Source organism: Rhincodon typus, chromosome 20 (genome assembly GCF_021869965.1).
Source record: "Rhincodon typus isolate 14 chromosome 20, sRhiTyp1.1, whole genome shotgun sequence".
Classification (NCBI taxonomy): domain Eukaryota; kingdom Metazoa; phylum Chordata; class Chondrichthyes; order Orectolobiformes; family Rhincodontidae; genus Rhincodon; species Rhincodon typus.
This window is the reverse complement of record NC_063351.1, coordinates 24,926,638-24,946,511: the sequence shown is the minus strand read 5'-3', so window position 1 is coordinate 24,946,511 and position 19,874 is coordinate 24,926,638. Positions and strand designations below refer to the sequence as shown.

The window sequence follows — 19,874 nt, the reverse complement described above, 5'->3', positions numbered from 1 at the left end:
GTTGGGACAGGGGAATTTATAAAGGGGAATAACAGAGACACTAAACAATATTTTGTGATAACAAGGTATAGAGCTGGATGAACGCAGCAGGCCAAGCAGCATCAGAGGAGCAGGAAAGCTGACGTTTCGAGTCCAGACCCTTCTTCAGAAATGGGGGAGGGGAAGGGGATTCTGAAATAAATAGAGAGAGAGGGGGAGGTGGATAGAAGATGGATAAAGGAGAAGATAGTTGGAGAGGAGACAGACAGGTCAAAGAGGCGGGGGTGGAGTCAATAAAGGTGAATGTAGGTGGGGAGTTAGGGGAGGGATAGGTCAGTCCAGGGAGGATGGACAGGTCAAGGAGGCAGGATGAGGCTGGTAGGTAGGAGATGGGGGTGGGGCTTGAGGTGGGAGGAGGGGATAGGTGAGAGGAAAGACAGGTTAGGGAAGTGGGGACAAGCTGGGCTGGTTTTGGGATGCAGTCGGGGGAGGGGAGATTTTGAAGCTTGTGAGGTCCACATTGATACCATTGGGCTGCAGGGTTCCCAAGCGAAATATGAGGTATTGTTCCTGCAACCTTCGGGTGGCATTATTGTGGCACTGCAGGAAGCCCAGGATAGACATTTCGTCCAAGGAGTGGGAGGGGGAGTTGAAATGGTTCGCGATTTTGTCGTGAACTGAGCGTAGGTGTTCCACAAAACGGTCCCCAAGCCTCTGCTTGGTTTCCCCGATGTAGAGGAGGCCACATCGGGAACAGCGGATACAGTAAATCACATTAGCAGATGTGCAGGTGAACATCTGTTTGATGTGGAAGGTCTTCTTGGGGCCTGGGATGGGGGTGAGGTGGGAGGTTAGGGGCAGGTGTAGCACTTCCTGCAGTTGCAGGGAAAAGTGCCGGGGGTGGTGGGGCTGGTGGGGAGTGTGGAGCGGACAGGGAGTCATGGAGAGAGTGGTCCCTCTGGAAAGCAGATAAGAATGGGGAGGGAAAAATGTCTTTGGTAGTGGGGTCAGATCGCAGATGGCAGAAGTGCCAAAGAATGATGCGTTGGATCCGGAGGTTGGTGGGGTGGTATGTGAGGACGAGGGGGATTCTGTTTTGGTTGTTATTGCGGGGAGGGGGTGTGAGGGATGAATCGCGGGAAATGCGAGAGACACGGTCGAGGGCGTTCTCGACCACTGTGGAGGGGAATTTGCGGTCCTTGAAAAATGAAGACATCTGCGATGTCCGGGAGTGGAATGCCTCATCTCGGGAGCAGATCCAGCGGAGGCGAAGGAATTGGGAATAGGGGATGGCATTTTTGCAGGAAGGTGGGTGAGAGGAGGTGTATTCTAGGTAGCTGTGGGAGTCGGTAGGCTTGAAATGGATATCGGTTTCCAGGTGGTTGCCAGAGATGGAAACAGAGAGGTCCAGAAAGGAGAGAGAGGTATCGGAGGTGAACTTAAGGTTGGGGTGGAAGGTGTTGGTGAAGTGGATGAACTGTTCGAGCTCCTCATGGGAGCACAAGGCGGCGCTGATACAGTCATCGATGTAACAGAGGAAGAGGTGGAGGATAGGGCCAGTGTAGCTTTGGAAGAGGGATTGTTCCACGTATCCTACAAAGAGGCAGGCATAGCTTGGGCCCATGTGGGTACCCATGGCCGCCCCCTTTGTCTGTAGGAAGTGGGAGGAATTGAAGGAGAAGTTGTTAAGGGTGAGGACAAGTTCAGCTAAGCGGATGAGGGTGTCAGTGGAGAGGGACTGGTCGGGCCTGCGGGACAAGAAGAAGCGGAGGGCCTTTAGGCCATCTGTATGGGGAATGAAGGTGTATAGGGACTGGATGTCCATGGTAAAGATGAGGTGTTGGGGACCAGGGAATCCGAAGTTTTGGAGGAGGTGGAGGGCGTGGGTGGTGTCACGGACGTAGGTGGGGAGTTCCTGGACCAAGGAGGAGAAAATGGAGTCGAGATAAGCGGAGATAAGAATGGATTCGAGACAAGTGTAGAAGGGTCTAGACCCAAAACGTCAGCTTTCCAGCTCCTCTGATGCTGGTTGGCCTGCTGTGTTCATCCAGCTCTACACATTGTTATCTCAGATTCTCCAGCATCGGCAATCCCCACTATCTCTGAATAAACAATATTTTGTGTCTATCTTCATGGAGAAAGATATAAAAATCCTCCCTGGAATACTGGAGAACCAGGGGACTTGTAAGAGTAAGGAACTGAAATAAATTAATCTTCACAAAAAAGTTGTACTGGAGAAATCATTGAGAGTAAAAGGTGATAAATCTCTGGGATCTGATGATCTACATAACAGAGTCTTGAAAGAGGTGTTTGTAAAGAATGGATGCAGTGGTGGTCAACTTAAAACATTTTATAGGTTCTGGGACAGTTCCTGCAAATTGGAAAATGGGAAATGTAATTTATGATTTATGAAGGGACAGAGAGAGAAAATGGGGAACTACAGACTTGTGACTTGACATCAGTAACAGGGAAATGCTAGAAACTATTATAACAGTGTGATAGCCGTACAGTTGGAAATCAATGGTGGAACTGGCAAACCAGTAAGAACGGTTTGAGGTTGCAAGTAGCGGAATAGATAAGGAGGAACCAACAGTTATGGTGCATTTAAATTTTGAGAAGGTTTTTCATAAGATCTCACACAGGAGATTGTAAGTACAACATAAGAACATAAGAACATAAGAGCTAGGAGCAGGAGTAGGCCATCCGGTCCTTCGAGCCTGCTCCGCCATTCAATAAGATCATGGCTGATCTTTTCGTGGACTCAGATCCACTTACCCGCGTTCTCACCGTATCCCTTAATTCCTTTACTGTTCAAAAAAAATCTACCTTATCTTTAAAAACGTTTACTGAAGTAGCGTCAACTACTCCACTGGGCAAGGAATTCCATAGATTAACAACCCTTTGGGTGAAGAAGTTCCTTCTCAATTCAGTCCTAAATCTGCTCCCTCTAATCTTGAGGCTATGCCCTCTTGTCCTAGCTTCACCTGCCAGTGGAAACATCCTCTCTACTTCTATCTTATCTATTCCCTTCATAATTTTATATGTTTCTATAAGATCCCCCCTCAATCTTCTCAATTCCAATGAATATAATCCCAATCTACTCAATCTCTCCTCATAAGCCAACCCCCTCAACTCCAGAATCAACCTAGTGAACCTCCTTTGCACCCCCTCCAGTGCCAGTACATCCCTTCTCAAGTAAGGAGACCAAAACTGCACACAGTACTCCAGGTGTGGCCTCACCAGCACCTTGTACAGCTGCAACATAAAAGTAAAATGCAACACGTGGAATTGGATGTATTATATTTGGCATGGATTAAGAATCAGTCAACAGAAAAAACAGAAAGAGAAGAGAAATAAATCGATCATTCTCCAATTGGCAGGTACTAACTAGAGGCATACTGTGAGGATCAATGCTTGGGTCCCAACTATTCACAATCTGTATCGATGATTTGGATAGGGAGATTACATATTTTCTGTACATGCACTAATTTCAGATGGATGCTAATGATTCCTTTCCACCATAAGAAGATGATTAAAGAGCAGCCTGGATGTGCTTTGATGCACTAAACTTCTATGGCTTTCCAAATCGACATTTTCGTCTGGCAGTGAGGTATGGATGCAGAAAGAGCTCATTTGTGAAGACAGAATAACCATTCTTGGTCTGTTGATAGATTTTAATTCAAAAGCTATTTGCTTTTCATGTACCTTCTAACATCATTAAGTCTCTATTAATTGTAAATTAAACTTCTAAAATTTATAAGATTGTATCATTTTTAAGTTAACATTCATTTCTTTTTTCCCGAGGACACATTCTATACTTGGAGGTTGTATGGCTGGAGTGGAGATAGCATTTGGAATTAATATGTAAAAAGTGAAATATGCTGGCTACAGTCCTCAAAGCTGTAATAAGAAACAGCAATGTTCCATACTCCCAGCTCTGAACCCTGGCTTTCAATTGTGAGAATTGTTCATCGGTACATTTCACATCCAGTACTTTTTCTGTGTGGAGTCAGATCTAATGATATAAAGCCTGTGATGGAATCATCATTCATTTGTCAATGATTTGCAGAAAAATTACAAGCAGAGGTATCCTGAGAACTCCATCAATATAATCAATACTGCAGGGATTGTATCTGTTGGACCGTATTCCTCAGGAATCAATATGTTAGGAAAACTGTCCCATGAGTTTCATTATGTAAGTAATCTAACAAATAAACATAACTTGGAGAAACAAGTATGATGGCCATTGGAGAAAAATGCTTTGCTGTACAATTCCTGACTTCAAAAAACCGGTCAGTGGTTTCTACTGCCAAGGGTTTGGGAATTAACTCGATGTTACGTGTCACAGGATAAGAACTGGGAGTGGGAACCAAATATGGAGTCTGTCTCCACATACACAGATTGCTTCATTCTTGCTTCTTCAATTTTTGTTAGTAGCTGACCTCCATGGTGTAAAATATTTGTAAAAAAGGGTAAAATAATTTTCCTGCCAATTTAGCCTTCCTCAACGTTTGTCAGGAGCCATGTACCTCTTCAATCCAAGGATTACTGGGAATTCCTCCCCCGGAACATTTACATAGTTTGAGAGTAGCCCTGGTCCAGGCACAAGGCCTACAGCTGGGAAACAGACCAGAAATTAAAGGACGAATCTGGGTCTCCCATGACAGCAGGAGCTTCTGGTTGACAAAAGAAACCAGTTTAATGCTGATTTGACAATTATCCTTTGACTGCTCAGGATCTCAGTGTTGATGAAGAAGACAGATCAGGATCATGTTTTAAAAAACCAAAAGAACTGCAGATGCCGGAAATCAGAAACAAAACCAGAAATTGCTGGAAAAGCTCAGCAGGTAGGGCTGCATCTGTGGAGGGAAATCAGAGTTAACGTTTCGGGTCCAAGGACCCTTCTTCAGAACTGATGTTAGCTAGGAAAAGATTGGTTTTTATGCAGAAGATAGGGTGGAGGGAGGGGCTGAGGGGTAAATGATAGGTGGAGATAGAGCCCAAAGAGAGAGAACAGTTGGACAGACAAAGGAGTAAATAATGGTCAGCCTAGGAGAATGAATACATAGAACATAGAACATAGAACAGTACAGCACAGTACAGGCCCTTTGACACACGATGTTGTGCCGACCTATTATCCTACTAAGATCAAACTACCCTGCATATCCTACATTTTACTATCCTCCATGTGCCTATCCAAGAGACGCTTAAAAGTCTCTAAAGTATCTGACTCCACTACCACTGCCGGCAGCGCATTCCACACACCCACCACTCTGTGTAAAGAACCTACCTCTGACATCTCCCCTGTACCTTCCTCCAATCACCTTAAAATTATGTCCCCTCGTAATAGTCAGTTCCGCCCTGGGAAAAAGTCTCTGACTATCCATTCTATCTATGCCTCTCATCATCTTGTACACCTCTATCAAGTCACCTCTCATCCTTCTTCGCTCCAATGAAAAAAGACCTAGCTCTCTCAACCTTTCCTCATAAGACCTGCCCTCCAGTCTAGGCAGCATTCTGGTAAATCTCCTTTGCACCCTCTCTAAAGCTTCCACATCTTTCCGAAAATGAGGTGACCAGAACCGAACACAATATTCCAAGTGTGGTCTAACCAGAGTTTTATAGAGCTGCAGCATAACCTCGTGGCTCTTAAACTCAATTCCCCTGCCAATGAAAGCCAACATACCATACACCTTCTTTACAACCCTATCAACTAAGGGGGGGACCCTATCGCTATTGTGGGAGGGAAGAGAGGAGGTGACAGATGGGACAAACCTGGCTGAGGGTCCTGTCAACTAAGGTGCTGGGGAATCCTTGGTTGAGGAAGAAGGTGGACATTTTGGAGGCCCTTTTGTCAAATTTGGCATCATCAGAACAGATGCGATGGAGACAGAGGAACTGGGAGAATGGAATAGAGTCTTTACAGGAAGTAGGGTGTGAGGATGAATCGTTAAGGTAACTGTGGGAGCCAATTGGTTTGTAGTAGATATTGGTGGCCAGCCTAACCCGAGAAATAGAAACAGAGAATTCAAGAAGGAAGGGGAGAGTCAGAGATGGACCAGGTGAAGGTGAGGGCGGGGTGGAAATGAGAAGTGGAATTGATAAGTTTCCAACTCCGGGCGAGAGCGGGAAGCAGCACTCTGGGTGGGGGCTAAAGTAGGAGTGGAACAAGGAATTTTCCATGTACCCCACCAAGAGACAGATATGACTGGTGCCCATGCAGGAAGCCATGCCACATCTTTGCTCTGAAGAAAGTGAGAGGAGTTAAAAGAGAAATTGTTCAGTGTGAAGATGAGCTCAGCCTGGCAGAGGAGGGTGTTGATGGATGGGGACAGTTCAGGCCTTTATTCCAGGAAGAAGCAGAGAGCCCTGAGACCATCCTGATGGGGGATGGACATGTAAAGGAACCGTACTTCCATCGTAAAGAGGAGGCAGCTGGAGCCTGCAAACTGGAAATTCTGAAACTGACATAAAGCGTCAGAGGAATCACGGATGTAAGTGGGAGAAAAACTGAGTTGGGACAGGAAGAGATGAGTTCTGTGGGGCAGAACAGGCAGAAACAATGGGTATGCTGGGCAGCCCTGTTTGTAGATTTTGGGAAGGAGGTAGAAGCGAGCTGTTAGGGGTTGGAAGATGATAAGGCATTGAAGGCACTGGGGGGGAAGATCACCAGATGAAATATTGTTAGTGACTGTTGTGGACACAATGGCCTGATGTTCCATGGTGGAGTCATGGTCTGGGGCAGACAGGAGGATGTATCTGAGAGCTGGTGCTCAGCCTTCACAATGTACAGGTCAGTCTTCCAGAGGATAACAGCACCATCCTTGTCAGCAGGCTTAATTACAAAGTGAGGATTGGATCTGAGAGCATGAAGTACAGTCAGTTCTTGGCAAGATAAGTTGGAATGGGTGATGGGGTGGGGGGCAGAAAATTGAGGCAACCAATGTCACGTTGACAGTTCTCAATGAACAGGTTGAGTGCAGGTAAAAGCCAGAGGGAAGGGCCCAGGTGGAGGGAGGGTGTTGGAGGTGGGTGAAGGGGTCTGTGGTATGGAGAGAGAGCTCTTGTCCAAAGAAATGGGCATGCAGGTGAAGACAATGGAAGGTGTCACATTGTGCCCAAAATTCATTAGGATGGGGACTCTGAGGGATGAAACTGAGACCTTTGTTAAGTACAGAACTTTCAGCATCAACAGCAGAAGGTCAGGATGGATGGTGAATACACAATAGGAGGCGGGGTTGGGAGACAGGATGGAATCAGAGTGAAGGGAGGGGAAGAAGGCTTGGGAGGGTTTGGGTATCTCTAAGTTGTTACATCTCGTGTTACTCGATGCCTAAAAGGAAAAGGAAAAGTTTCTTGTTAGCACATCGAATGAACCACAGAAAGAAGTGGAACCAGGGTGCAGTGCAACTCTGAGCCAGCATGAACTGGTGTTGTTGGCGAGAGAGATCAAGAGTGTGCATGTGACAACACATGGCACTGAGTATGGATCTCAGAATGTAGTGGGAATATCTATCTGTGGAATGTTGAATATCATGGAGATACCTGTAACCCTGAGTGGATTCAAACATGAAGGATGAAACTTGAGTTGGACCATGTTTACCTGTGTCCAGAGGAACATGCATCAGTGAGGGTAATTTAGTGCTCCCTGTCAACAAACTGTGGTCGAAGGAATAGACGGGAGGGGCTATGGATTGTTCAGCCCACACTCCCTGTGAGTGTAGCTACTCTCCAAGAAGGAAGAATTTCATTCCCACTCCCTCACTGTGGCAGCAAAGTGGGAAGTGGGGGTATCATTTAGTGGGATGGGAAGATGTGAAGAGATGAGAAGAGGCCATGGTCTTTTCAAATTTCTCCAGTTGTCAGCAGCAGAGAAGGCTGAGGACAGACTTCCTGCTGGAAGCCAATTGAAATGAACAGGTAATGGTATACCCTGAAGACTTCCTTTCAGGCTTAGTGGGAGTGTGAGTCAACAAGTGTTCTGGAGCGTGCCCCCTGCAGCAAGAACTGCCCCCTTTCCCCTGACTTGAGGGCTCCCTTTTCCCTCAAAAATGAAAGTACTCTACCCCACTAACAGGGGCTACTTCACTGATCCCAGAAAGCCCACTGCACTCACCTCTCTTGCAAGGTTTCCATTATTGTTGTTTCTCTTGGTCCTGTCGAAAGACCAAAAGTGGCCATTGCTCGCAGTGTCACTGTAGAAACTAAAAATCTGCCAGTCCTCTGACTGAATACAGCCCTTGGAGGTGGGACCTTTGCCTTTAAGAACCTTCACTGCCTGAATGACAATTAAATCTGTCAGTGTTCCCATCAATGTTCCCTGCAGAAGGGTAATCACAGACTTTCTGTTCAGCAGATGGGATCATTGTCACAGCCAGTAAATTTAGTCCCAGTGTGCTGAATGGGCTTTCCCTGGGAACAGGCTCCACAGACCCTTAATTTCAAGCCAGAAATGAGGCCATCAGTGTTCAAACAGAGTTAATAGAACAAATCCGTAAAAAAGTGTGTGATCATGTGCATTGAGAGAGAGAGAGAGAGAGAGAGTGAATGTGTCTGTGTGATAGTATGTGATTATGTGTGATTTGTGAGGGGTATGTGCATGTGATTATATGTGCATTTATGAGTGTGTGTGTTTGTGTGTGTCTGTGTGATTGTGATTGGGTGTGTCCATGCATGGTGGTCTCTCAGAATGATGTTGACACCTGGTTATTGCAAGAACCTGTGTATGGAGTCTTTTAACCCGGAAGACTGTTACCATATAGTTCTGGCTGACCAGGGTACTCTCCCACTCTCACTGCCCGTCATTGGCACATTGGAAGGATTTTTAAATTGATAATCAATCTGTTTAGCTGCATTCTGACTGATCTTACATGGTGGCTCTTAAGTGACCATTAATTGGGCTGTAATTGGTCTCTGGGCAGGTAAGCATCCTTGACTTTCCCCAACCCTGTATTAATTGGTAGGGAAGACAACAGGCTCTCCACTCCATGGTTTCTGAATTGATTATATGTATTATCACCATCACCACAGGCATCCCTGCTGTCGCCCAACCCTCCTCCACCACCACTCAAGCACCTCTCAGTCCACTTCCAGTGGGGAAATTAAATTTCATCAAAGGTTTTGAAGCATTTTATCCTTGTGACAAACTGTCATTTAAAAAGTGGGATCCAGAATTATTGATTTATTCCCTGTGATGTTTCTGGGGTAATTTATTTTTATATTTTTCAGAAGAAAGAAACTTTACATTTTGTCACCAGCGTTATTTCATTGTTTGACATGACAAATAGTCCATGGAAAATCCTTTTGCAGGATTTCATCATAAAAATAACTATTTGGTTAATTATTAATAACTCATCCTAATTTAAACTTTAATAGATTAAATATGAGTTTTGAGCTTACAACTGTCTCTTTCAATAGCAGAGAGTTTATTCTCATATAATGTAGAAACAGCAAATTTTAAGCACTAAAATTAAAAAATACCTGATACAAAATTAAGGCAATGAATTGAGTTGTGGATAAATTACTCTTTTGATGTCGTCAGGTTCAAATTACAGTCTCACTTGATGTTTCAATAAACTGTGCCATAAAGTTTGGGATGGATTCCTGGTTTGTGTTGAGTTAGCTGATCTCAGCAGGACTGTACTAGAGGTGTTACAGTTGGCTGTGGCATCTTAGATAACAGTGGAAAAATTCAGCCAAAGTTCCAGTCTTAATCATAATCTAATGACTCTTGTTGTAAAAGCAATTGTTGAGGACAAGTTTGGATTTGTCCATAATGACCCCACGGTTAAACTGCCTGCCGATAATCCCTGTTAAATCTCACATCCTTAATGCCTGTGGAATCAGATTCCAGCAAGGAATCCAGTCACTCAGCAGAGACTTAGCAAAAGAACTGAAAAACAGCAGCATTTAATTCTCTAGTCTAGAAATGAGGATTAGTGATACTGGCAATGTTCATGCTGTCTGCTAGTGCCTGAAATAAATTCAATGTAGATTTTCAACTCCTTTTGATAGCACAACATGCATTCTAAAATAGCCATTGCTGTTAATTATTGTCAGAATCTCATATTTTCCAGTGAACAGGAAGTGGTTTAAACACACATGAGGAGGATTCCAACTGAGTTCACTTATACTTTGCTTTTAACTGAGAAGTTAATTTATGAGGTGCTGTCTGTTTCAGATTGCTGTTCTTTGCTAACATCTCTCTTACCTGTCGTGATTTGGCACATGCAGAACTACACGAGGTTTTATGTAAATATCTTTCATGAGAACTGTTCCTGTGGTCTAACTCTGTTAATCAACAACTAAGTTCAGATTCAGCTCGGGTATTTCATTAGTTGGAGAATGTTATGCGTTGTGGTGATCTGAAAACTGGTGAGATAATTTGCCCTCCAAAATCAGCAATTTCAAATGTTTTTCAAATTGAAAGCTGGAATTGTAATCTACATACAACATTCTTCTGCACTTATATCCTAATATGGCAGCTGACCTGCCTTTAAACTGACAGTAAAGTGGCATTTTAGTGTATAATGAGACGTAGTGTTTGTGTGGTGGACTGGATGCATATAGACCAGTATTACAATGTCTGTCACACTCATTCTGGTTAATACATGTAATTTGTATCTCAATGAGGCTTCAATATATATTAAATGATTGTCCAGAACAAGTTGAATTTTTTCATAAGCTGGAATCATTTTAAAACGGAGCTTGGTCATTTTTTTAAACAGAAGGATATTAAAGATTCTGAAAGTGGGTAGAAGGAGTGAATACACAGATCCACCATGATCTGATTGAATGATGACTCAGATTTGAGAGGCTAAATGGCATCCCTTGTCTGTATGTTCTCTCTTACTTTCACAACTGTTTGAAATATAAATGTATCAAATTAAAAAGTTAAAGTTGATGTGACTGAATTAGCAATATTACTGTAACTGTAAAAAAGAGTGCAACTGCATGATGTATTAAGACTGTTGCACATATGAATGGGTCTTGTTGACTCCACGGCTCCAGAATTAATTGTACCAGCCAGTACTCACCTCACGAGTTGGGCATTGTCATGTGATTTACGGGACAGTAGTTTCACTTTCCTCCAGTCAAGAAATTCATTGAGGGTGGCGAATGGGTCTCCAGTTATTGAACATTTATCCATGTCAGTCCAAACTTCAACTCCAACAAGGGCAACTCGTATATTCAAGGATCTGTAAAACTATAATAAAATAACTCTTATTCCCAAAGGAACATAGGGCCCATATATTAGCTATAAGTAGTTCAGTATTAGCATTACTTAATGCCAGTTCTATCCATTATAAGACAATGAAACCTCCAAATATCATAAATAGATCATATTCAATCACTATGTACTCATAGGCTGGATGTTACAGTAGTAATAACAACTAAACTGAATGTTCACTGTCATCACCCTCTGAAACCTACAGCAACTCCTGGAGACCATACAAACACAGTTCAATAGTGATAGTCAGAAGTTAACATCATTGATTCTATGCTTTTTCATCAGGTGTGCTGTAGATGTCCCCACAGACTGCAGTCAAGTAGAAATTGAATGAGGTGTAACTGGACCTTTAATTGTTATTAACATCATAATTATTATTAAACAACCTCTTGGGCACTGAAAACTTAACTTATGACCTTTGACATTCCACAAATATGATGAAAAGAACACCAATTTTTTAAAAGTAATATGTTATTTATAAAGTTTATGATTTTTAATTTCTTTCTTAATACTTATGTCTCAGTCTTTATTTCACTTTCAATAAAATGATGTTAAAAATAAAGAATAATCAGTGCCTTTATCTTCCTGATTTGCTGTTGGTGAGAATTCTTCAATGTTATTGGCTACTCACATTGTTTAATGACAATACAATTGCTGGATGCCCGAAGATCCCCTTGACATGGTGTCAGATTCAAATTAATGTCTGGAATGGGGAAATTCATGTCATAGAGACCTCTAGATCTTTCTGGGCAGCTCACTCCAAAGTTAGTAGTGAGCAAATTCACTTTGCTCCTGACCACAAAATGTGGACTAATAATTTCATGATCACATGTTATCATATTGGTCCGTTTCATTCTTCACAATTGTCTATTATTTCACTAAAACCAAAATAATCTATTAAAATTATTGGTCTCTATATCTTTCATGAACACTTTCCAACAGCATCCAAAGACCAGGATTTATACATCTATGAAAGAATAGAAAAAAACCAGCAATTATGTCAAAATCTCCTGCTTAAACAGAGTTGATGGTAACCTATTTGTTATATCAACACTGTTGGAGCTTCCCTTATCAATCACTGCGAAAATGGAATAAATACGAGATAGGTAGTGAAGAACTGGAAAAGTATCTGGATCAAACACAACAGTAAAGGTGGGTTTTGATCGTTGGTAGCTGACATGACTCATCCACAGTAAAAAACAATCACTATTCATGGCAAATAGCAGAATGACCAGGGTGCAGATGCAACAGCTTGCATTTGGTAAGAATTGTTAAACTGAACTGCAGTCATGATAACAACGGTTGGAAAGAACTTCCTATTTAAAATGATCATTCTGTTTCTAGAGAAGTAAAATAGACAGAAATTGTGGTGCCAAGTTTTCTCACAAGTGCAGATGACAGGTTGCTATAGGAGGATGACATTGGTTCTCCAGATATAGGTGACCAGCACAATCAAGGGTTCAATCAGCCTACATTGTTTGCTGCTAATTGAACCTTGATTCTTTTCTCTCCAGGGAAAGTTTTTGTGGCCAGGCGTACTCACCAATACAAAAGACAATCTCTTCAAACACTTCATCACTGTCAAAACCTAGCAGTCGCTCTTTTGACTCACGGTGAATGTAATACATGCCACTCCTAATTTGCAAACACATTTCATTTAAAGTAACAATGCAGTTGCAATTGTCATCAGGTTGGCGTGCAAACACTTGTATGGAGGACAGAGTCCTTGCCACTTACAAGATGTTAATACTGCATTTTTTTATTAGAGAAATATTTCTGGAGGAGAACCACCAAGTTAAAGATGAGGAAGCTAGGCAAATTCTGAGACGACACCAAAGAGTGCCGATAGGACACCATCAGGTTGGAGATGAGCTGACAGCAGAAGATTGATGCCGAAACCGTATCAACTTCGTGTGCTTTCCCAAAGTTTTGCTCTTCTTTTGTACTCAGCAGTGAGCTCTTCCAGATGCATTGTCACCACCCGCATTGCTAAGAAGGTTTTCCTGCATTTCACTTCATGGAGTACTTTTCAAGAAACAGGTTGGACACTCTAATGACAATCCAAGAACTTCATACATTATCTACTGCCAGTCAGGAAGTCCTATTCCTGCCATTTCCTCAACAACCCTGTGATACAATACTTTCCATGGAGAACAAGGATGGAGGAGCCTACTTGTGAGCAATTAGAGAAGTAAAAGAGTTGGCGCTGAGTGAAGCATGGAACAAGGTAAAGAATAAAAACCTGGGAGTGGAATAAAGGGAAGGCTCCATTCCTTTTTGCAGATCTTTGGGAGTCATATCTTTAACTGTCAAGAGCCTAAGTTCCAGAATTTCCTTACAAAGCATCTCTGATACATTAAAGACACTATGCAAATAAAAGTTACAGTGGGTATTCGGTGAAAGCTGACCATCCTGAGCTGAGAATCCAGGAACGCCGATCTCGACACCTTCATAAGAGTAACTACCACAAGGATACATCTCAAGTGGAGATAGATTCGATAAATATAATTGTTAAGATGGAATGTAGAAGCAATCCATTACCCACATCTACAGCATATTGCAGGAAGTATCTCACAACCTGTAGATTACCCTGGAGATAGTTACAATGACAAGTTTGGAGCATTCTGGGATATCAAGACACAACAAAGTGTTTTTAAAATACTGGAGCCTCCAGTACAGCAGCTAACACTGTTCTGCAGATTGTCCAAGCAAAAGAATGCCACAGCCCTTGGAAGATATGAAGGTATGTGATTTCATCTCTGAGCCTGTGCCCTATACTAGTAAGTTTCATCACATGGATGTAGATGCTGCTATCTCCCCAGGGATAATGACTTTGAGTCTAGCTGGTACCTCAAGCCTTCCTCTAATGCCTTCATGTGCTCCTAACCTGTCTCTCCCCTCTATTGTACTGCAAGAAAGACTGTTGGTAGCTGTTCCTCCTAGGAGACCATCTGCCCTGAGATGAAAGCTGCTTAAAGTTGAAAAATTACAACTTTAGTTTTGAAAGAATTTTACAGCCAGTGAAGCATTTTGTGAGAACAAGCAGGTGTGAAGTGATTTATTCCATTGAATCAATCTTCAGTAATATTGCTTTACTATAAAGCAAGGTAGTGGTGCAGCAGCAATGTCACCAGACTAGTGATCAATGCAGATGCCAGCTGGTGCAATTTGAATTCAATTTATCGATTGGAGTTAAAGGCATACTGATGATGACCATGAAAACACTGGCAATTGTCATTAAAAATCCATCTGGGGTTCACTGATGTTTTGAAGGGAGAAAATCTATCACCCTTAGCTGGTCTGGACATGTTGTGACTCTAGATCCATCCTTCTGAGATGGCCTTAGCAAGCTACTCAGTTCAAGGTCAAATAGCGATAGGCAACAAATGTTGGCCTTGCCGGCCATATCCACATTGCATAGAGGATAACTTCATTTCACCTCAGGCTGTCTTATGCTGTTTACTCATTCCTGCATAAGATCCTCATTGCTGGTCATTTTCCTTGTGATCATCACCATTTTCATGAACATTATCTTCAGGGTCTGGAAGTAGCAAGCCTTTTCAAGTCCCAACATAATGAGCACATAAGATGATATAATGTTCTTGGAGAAACAAACTGTGTAATCTTCTTGAAGAAAGTATCTGTGGCATCCTTGCTGACAAGCGGCTAATGTGAGGTACATCACCTGTCATTGCCTGGGAGGATTGAGTTTATGGTAGTGATGAACTAGACAATGTGTTCCTCAGGTGTAGGATTTGAGCTTGAAGTTTACATATTTTGCCAATAATTTTTATTGGCGATGGTGGAGGGGAAGTGTTGCTTTTTGAGGCACACACAAACAAAATGGTCACTTTTAGTGTGCAGACCAGATGATTGAGTGTCCATCTCAGTGGAGAGCTGCCTTCTGTGATGTTTGACTGCGAGCATTTCTAATTTGACAATTTTCATGCCCTCATTCTCTTCCTAATATCATGAAAATAAATCCATCTTTGTTTCCATGGGAAATTGGAATCAAGAATGCTACGCAATATAATTATCAAAAACATCTCAATACAACTTTCAATATTTCTAATGTGGGCCAAGTAATTCGAATCTTCAATAGAAGAACAAAGTTGCCTTCCTTAAGTTCTCCATCTGCCCCAAAAATAACTCTGTAGTCCCCAGTGCCGTATTTACAATGTTGTTAATTGGGATGATGTGATGATGATAAACATTAATATTGGTCTATATCAAATATTTGTGATTAAAGACATTTTTGGTCTCTGTTCCAAACTCTGTCCCCTAAGTACTGACTTCATCTGCTGCCTGCCAGCAGGCTGACATTAATCCAGTCTGTTTGCAACCTGGATGTCACATTTGATCCTGAGATGAGCTTCTGAACTCATATTCGAGTCATCTCAAAGACTGTTTTTATTTATTTCAGTAACATTATCTGTATTCATTCGCTTTAGCTCTTCTCTTCGGAATTCCTCCTTCTTACTCTTGTTCTTTCTAGACTTGACGATTCTAATGCACTCTTGGCTGATGTCCCACATTCTGCTCTCCATAAACTTGAGGTCATCCAAAAATTTGTTGTCCAGTTCTTAACTCACAGCAAGCTCCATTTCCTATCACTGTTTTGTTCACTGATGTACATGAACTCCTGGTCAAACGATGTCTTGACTTTAAAAAGCTCATCCTTATTTTCAAATTTTTTTGTGGTCTTGCCACTCTTTACCTCTTCCAAACCCACAACTGTCTGTGTCACCTGGAATCCTCTAATTCTGGCTACTTGAGCATTCCCAATCATAAATGCTCCGCCATTTGCCAGGACCAAAAGCTCTGGATTTCCTCCCTATACCTCTCTGCCTACATCTCACTTTCTCCCTTTCAGTTCATTCTTAGCCAAGCTTTTGATCAACTGATCTTACATTTCCTTTGTGCCTCTCTGTCTACTTTATTTTGTAATGTTTCTGTGAAGTACTTTGGGACACTTCATTATATTAAACGTTCTATATAAATATAAGTTGTTGTTGCCGATTAGAATCGAGGGAAAATGGGTTTGTGAAGCTAGCCATAGCTCTTTTACAAAATTTCCGGGCTATGTCAAAGGTCTTATGGGGCACACGATTTGGAAATGAAATGAAATGTGGCTCAGTTTTTTCGGTGTGGCTATGAAGTGGTAGCCTTATAGAACACTTCCTGCTTTTTACACCATTCCAAATGTAGCTGTAGCTGACAGCATCTCTCACTGAAGTCTTATCAGGAGAAATCATAAGCAAGAACATATTCCTATTGATTTTCAAATTACAACATTTATCACATATGTATTTTACTCCCTTCTTGCTTATCATATAGTTGGACAAAATTAATTGCTTTCAAAATATTGTGTTGCATACTTACCTTATCCACAAAATTGCCAATTTCTATCAGTCTCTGTTTAGTCTTTTCCAAATCTTTCCCTTGTTTCTGAAACTTGAGATTTAATCAAAAGATTACTATAATTATGTTTACAATGGCTTATAAAGTTTGCTTTATCACTTCTGACAATTATAGTTCTCTCTAAAATGTTCAATGACTACACTGGATTGTGAGTCTTGCCACTTTAAGTTCAACAACTGTTTCAGGTTTGTTATTCTTTTGAATTCTCTGTCCCAAAGTTATTGAGTATTGAAAGCTGAAACACATAGATTTTTGGACTCTCAAGGAATTGATGGACATGGGGTTCTGATGGGAAAGTGAAATAAAGGTAAAACACAATCAGATATGATCTTACAATGATTCCATGAAGCAGGCTAAAGGATCCATATATCCCACACCTGATCCCAGTTTTTTTTTATATGACAAATGGAGCTTCATTAGATTTTTATTTGTTTCTGATTAAGTTTTTATTGAGCTTGAATGTTATTTAGAGATATGGGTGTATTGGTGTATTCCATTTGCAACTTTCAAAGGAGCTCGAGGAGTTTGTTAACAAGACCAGGCACAGGGTCTGGCATCCTGGACCAGATGTACATTTGTCGTAACCAGAGATAATATGCCTAAATGGGAGACAAGGTACTGAATCAGGCTTGCAGTCCCGAAAAAGCATCTATTTAAAAAAAAAATAATTTTTAAAAACTAGTCTCCTTGTAAGGACGTAGTAAGGGGCACTGAAGTGGGGAGAGTGGCACATTATATCCCCTGGTATTTCTTTACAGGTATTCTCAAGATTTCAGATGTGGTAGGCACCCGAACTGTGATCTATTGGCATTCCATGTGGATGATTATCCATTCTAGAAAGTGAGCTGGGCAAGGGATTGAGGTCCATGTTACAAATATGAAGTTTAGATGTTTGCTATGTTTTTGGACTTTCTGCTTAATTTGAAGGAAAACACAGGAATAAAGAGCATGGGATAACAAGGTGTAGAGCTGGATGAACACAGCAGGTCAAGCAGCATCAGAGGAGCAGGAAAGCTGACGTTTTGGGTCTAGACCCTTCTTCAGAAATGTTTCTGCTCTCAATCCTACTTGACAACAAGCTTGGCCAGTTTGGTTGTTTAGGTGGCAGTGAGCCCCAGATTAATTTAATGGAAAAAGGTGCAATATGCCCACACCTGTGGACAATGGAAAAGACATTTATGATAACTCTAGATAGATTACTACTCTCAATATCTCATATGGAGATATTAAGAATGTATTAAGAATTTCAATATGTTTCAAAGTGTCTCTTTAACTTCCAGATTGCTGAGCTGGGGATCTAAAGGACAGTCTGTTCACATTTCTACCTGGATATGAAACCCATGTGATTCACACTGCCACAGAACGGAACTTTGAGTGGTGAAGAATCCATTAGAAGCCATTGTAGTTTCAGTTCACAGAGCTTTTTTTTTAAGATTTCCCTGAATATCTCACACAAGTGAGAGGCAGCAAGTCTCTGTTGTTCATTAAGTAGATTATGCTCAGATTGAAATTTTAATCAGAGCTAGAAGATTTACCTCGCTTTGCTTTGAGGGAAGGACCTCCAATTCATCCCTCACTGTAAAAGTCAATTCTGAATTATAAGTTACCTGACTAGGAAAGGAAAAGAAATTAAGTAAGCCCTTGGGAGCCAAGGGTTACCTTTGAATGGTTCCGAGAAAATGAAGTGTCAATTTAAGGAACTGAATGAAGTACAACAATAGAGGGTGACTTTTGATTATTTTAAGATCAATGGGGAACATTTCTGGAGTTTAGAACTAATGCTGTCTACTGAAATAGAACTTAGTTAATTTTGCCTTTGGTGTTACAGCAAAATCCTGAAATTCTCTTGTGATTATTTCAGTCATTCCCTGGAATTTTACATCTTTTAAAATGTTATCAGTCTCTTCAAAGATTCTAACAGCATAGGATGTACGTTTGCAAAAATATTCAGAGCCTGTTTTTATGCAATGCAATATAGAGAAGCATAGTTTATGTATGAGTGATGAGATTATAATGCTTTCTTAGAATATGGTATACATTTAAGCCTCATAGTTTGTCTGATCAGTGAAGGTCACAATCATGAGGATATTTGATAGGATGGATATCTTTTATGAAGAAGTAAGTTGTATAGTGCTCATTGTTAGAGCATGATGTTATGTATTATCGTCATTTTCCATTAGCTCGGGTCATGTGGAGATGTAACTTTGTGATCAGTAAATCACAGCATGAGAATTAATCTTGGCCAGTAGCACAAGGCAATCTGGTCCAACCATGCTTTGATGTTCTTCCCTGGTTCATGTCATGAAGTAAGAGAGCTAGCCTTCCTAAACTTGTAGAAACATAAATAAATAAAAATGTGGACGCATTGTAAGTTTTAGTATGCATGTATCAAATTTAAAGAGGAAAAAATGAAAAGACAATGAGGGCGATTTTTCATTTTGGCTGCAAATGAAAAATTGCTGCCTCCATTTCAGCAGCTCATCATGTGATCAGTCCGATTTTCCTCTCAACTGAAAAAAAGAAAAACAATGATGTGGAGGGGATGGCAAATGTACAAATGTCAGTTTTACATATGGACATAAATTGAAAATTATCCTCATTTTTGAGTCCACCATCCATAGTGACAGTGGTGAAGGTATAAAATCTGACTGCAAGAACAGATTAATTTTATCAGCAAACCAGATAAATACTTGGTGAATGATCTGACAGCAAAACATGAGAAATTTGTAGGATGTGGTGTTTTTAAGACAACAATGGTCTGGCCCAATCCTAAGTTCCTGCATTCCATTATATTGCAACATGGACCAGTAATGATCATGCAGGTATGTTGGGGAAATTTTTTCAATTAAAACAGTTATTAACTCCTAAATAATTAAAAAAAGGCAGAAAATAGATCAAAACACACGAATTGCTGGAACAACCGATTGGCAGGGCATGGTTTCCATGAGTACGTATTTCTTGTGGACAGTCTAACTACTCAAATCCCATAATCCTGCAATAAAATGGTAATGGAAAAGGCAAAGGTATTGGATGAGGGTCGAGAATTCACTTAGCTGATAAAATGTGGACAGATAAAAAGTGACAAATAGCAAATGATTAAGATGCCCCTTCAAAATTCACTCATAAAGGGTTTCCATAATTATTTGTAGCTCCACAATTCATTACATATTGCTAAGGCAGTGCATCTTTTGTGCGGTTGTTAAGGAGCAGAATAGAAATAGCAGAATTATAGTTAATTGAAAAA

At 41.2% G+C, this 19,874-nt stretch overlaps 1 protein-coding gene across 1 annotated transcript in view; it reads right to left on the bottom strand.

The window, feature by feature from the left end:
* Positions 1–16,675, bottom strand: part of LOC109928464 (disintegrin and metalloproteinase domain-containing protein 12) — a gene marked incomplete at its 5' end in the record, with an annotated part of 66,000 nt that extends 49,325 nt beyond the window's left edge. Inside the window, 2 exons of the mRNA XM_048609187.1 lie at positions 11,016–11,185; positions 16,592–16,675. Coding sequence (XP_048465144.1) covers positions 11,016–11,185; positions 16,592–16,675 — 254 coding nt within the window. The remainder of the gene's footprint in view (positions 1–11,015; positions 11,186–16,591) is intronic.
* Between the last annotated feature and the right edge of the window lie 3,199 nt (positions 16,676–19,874).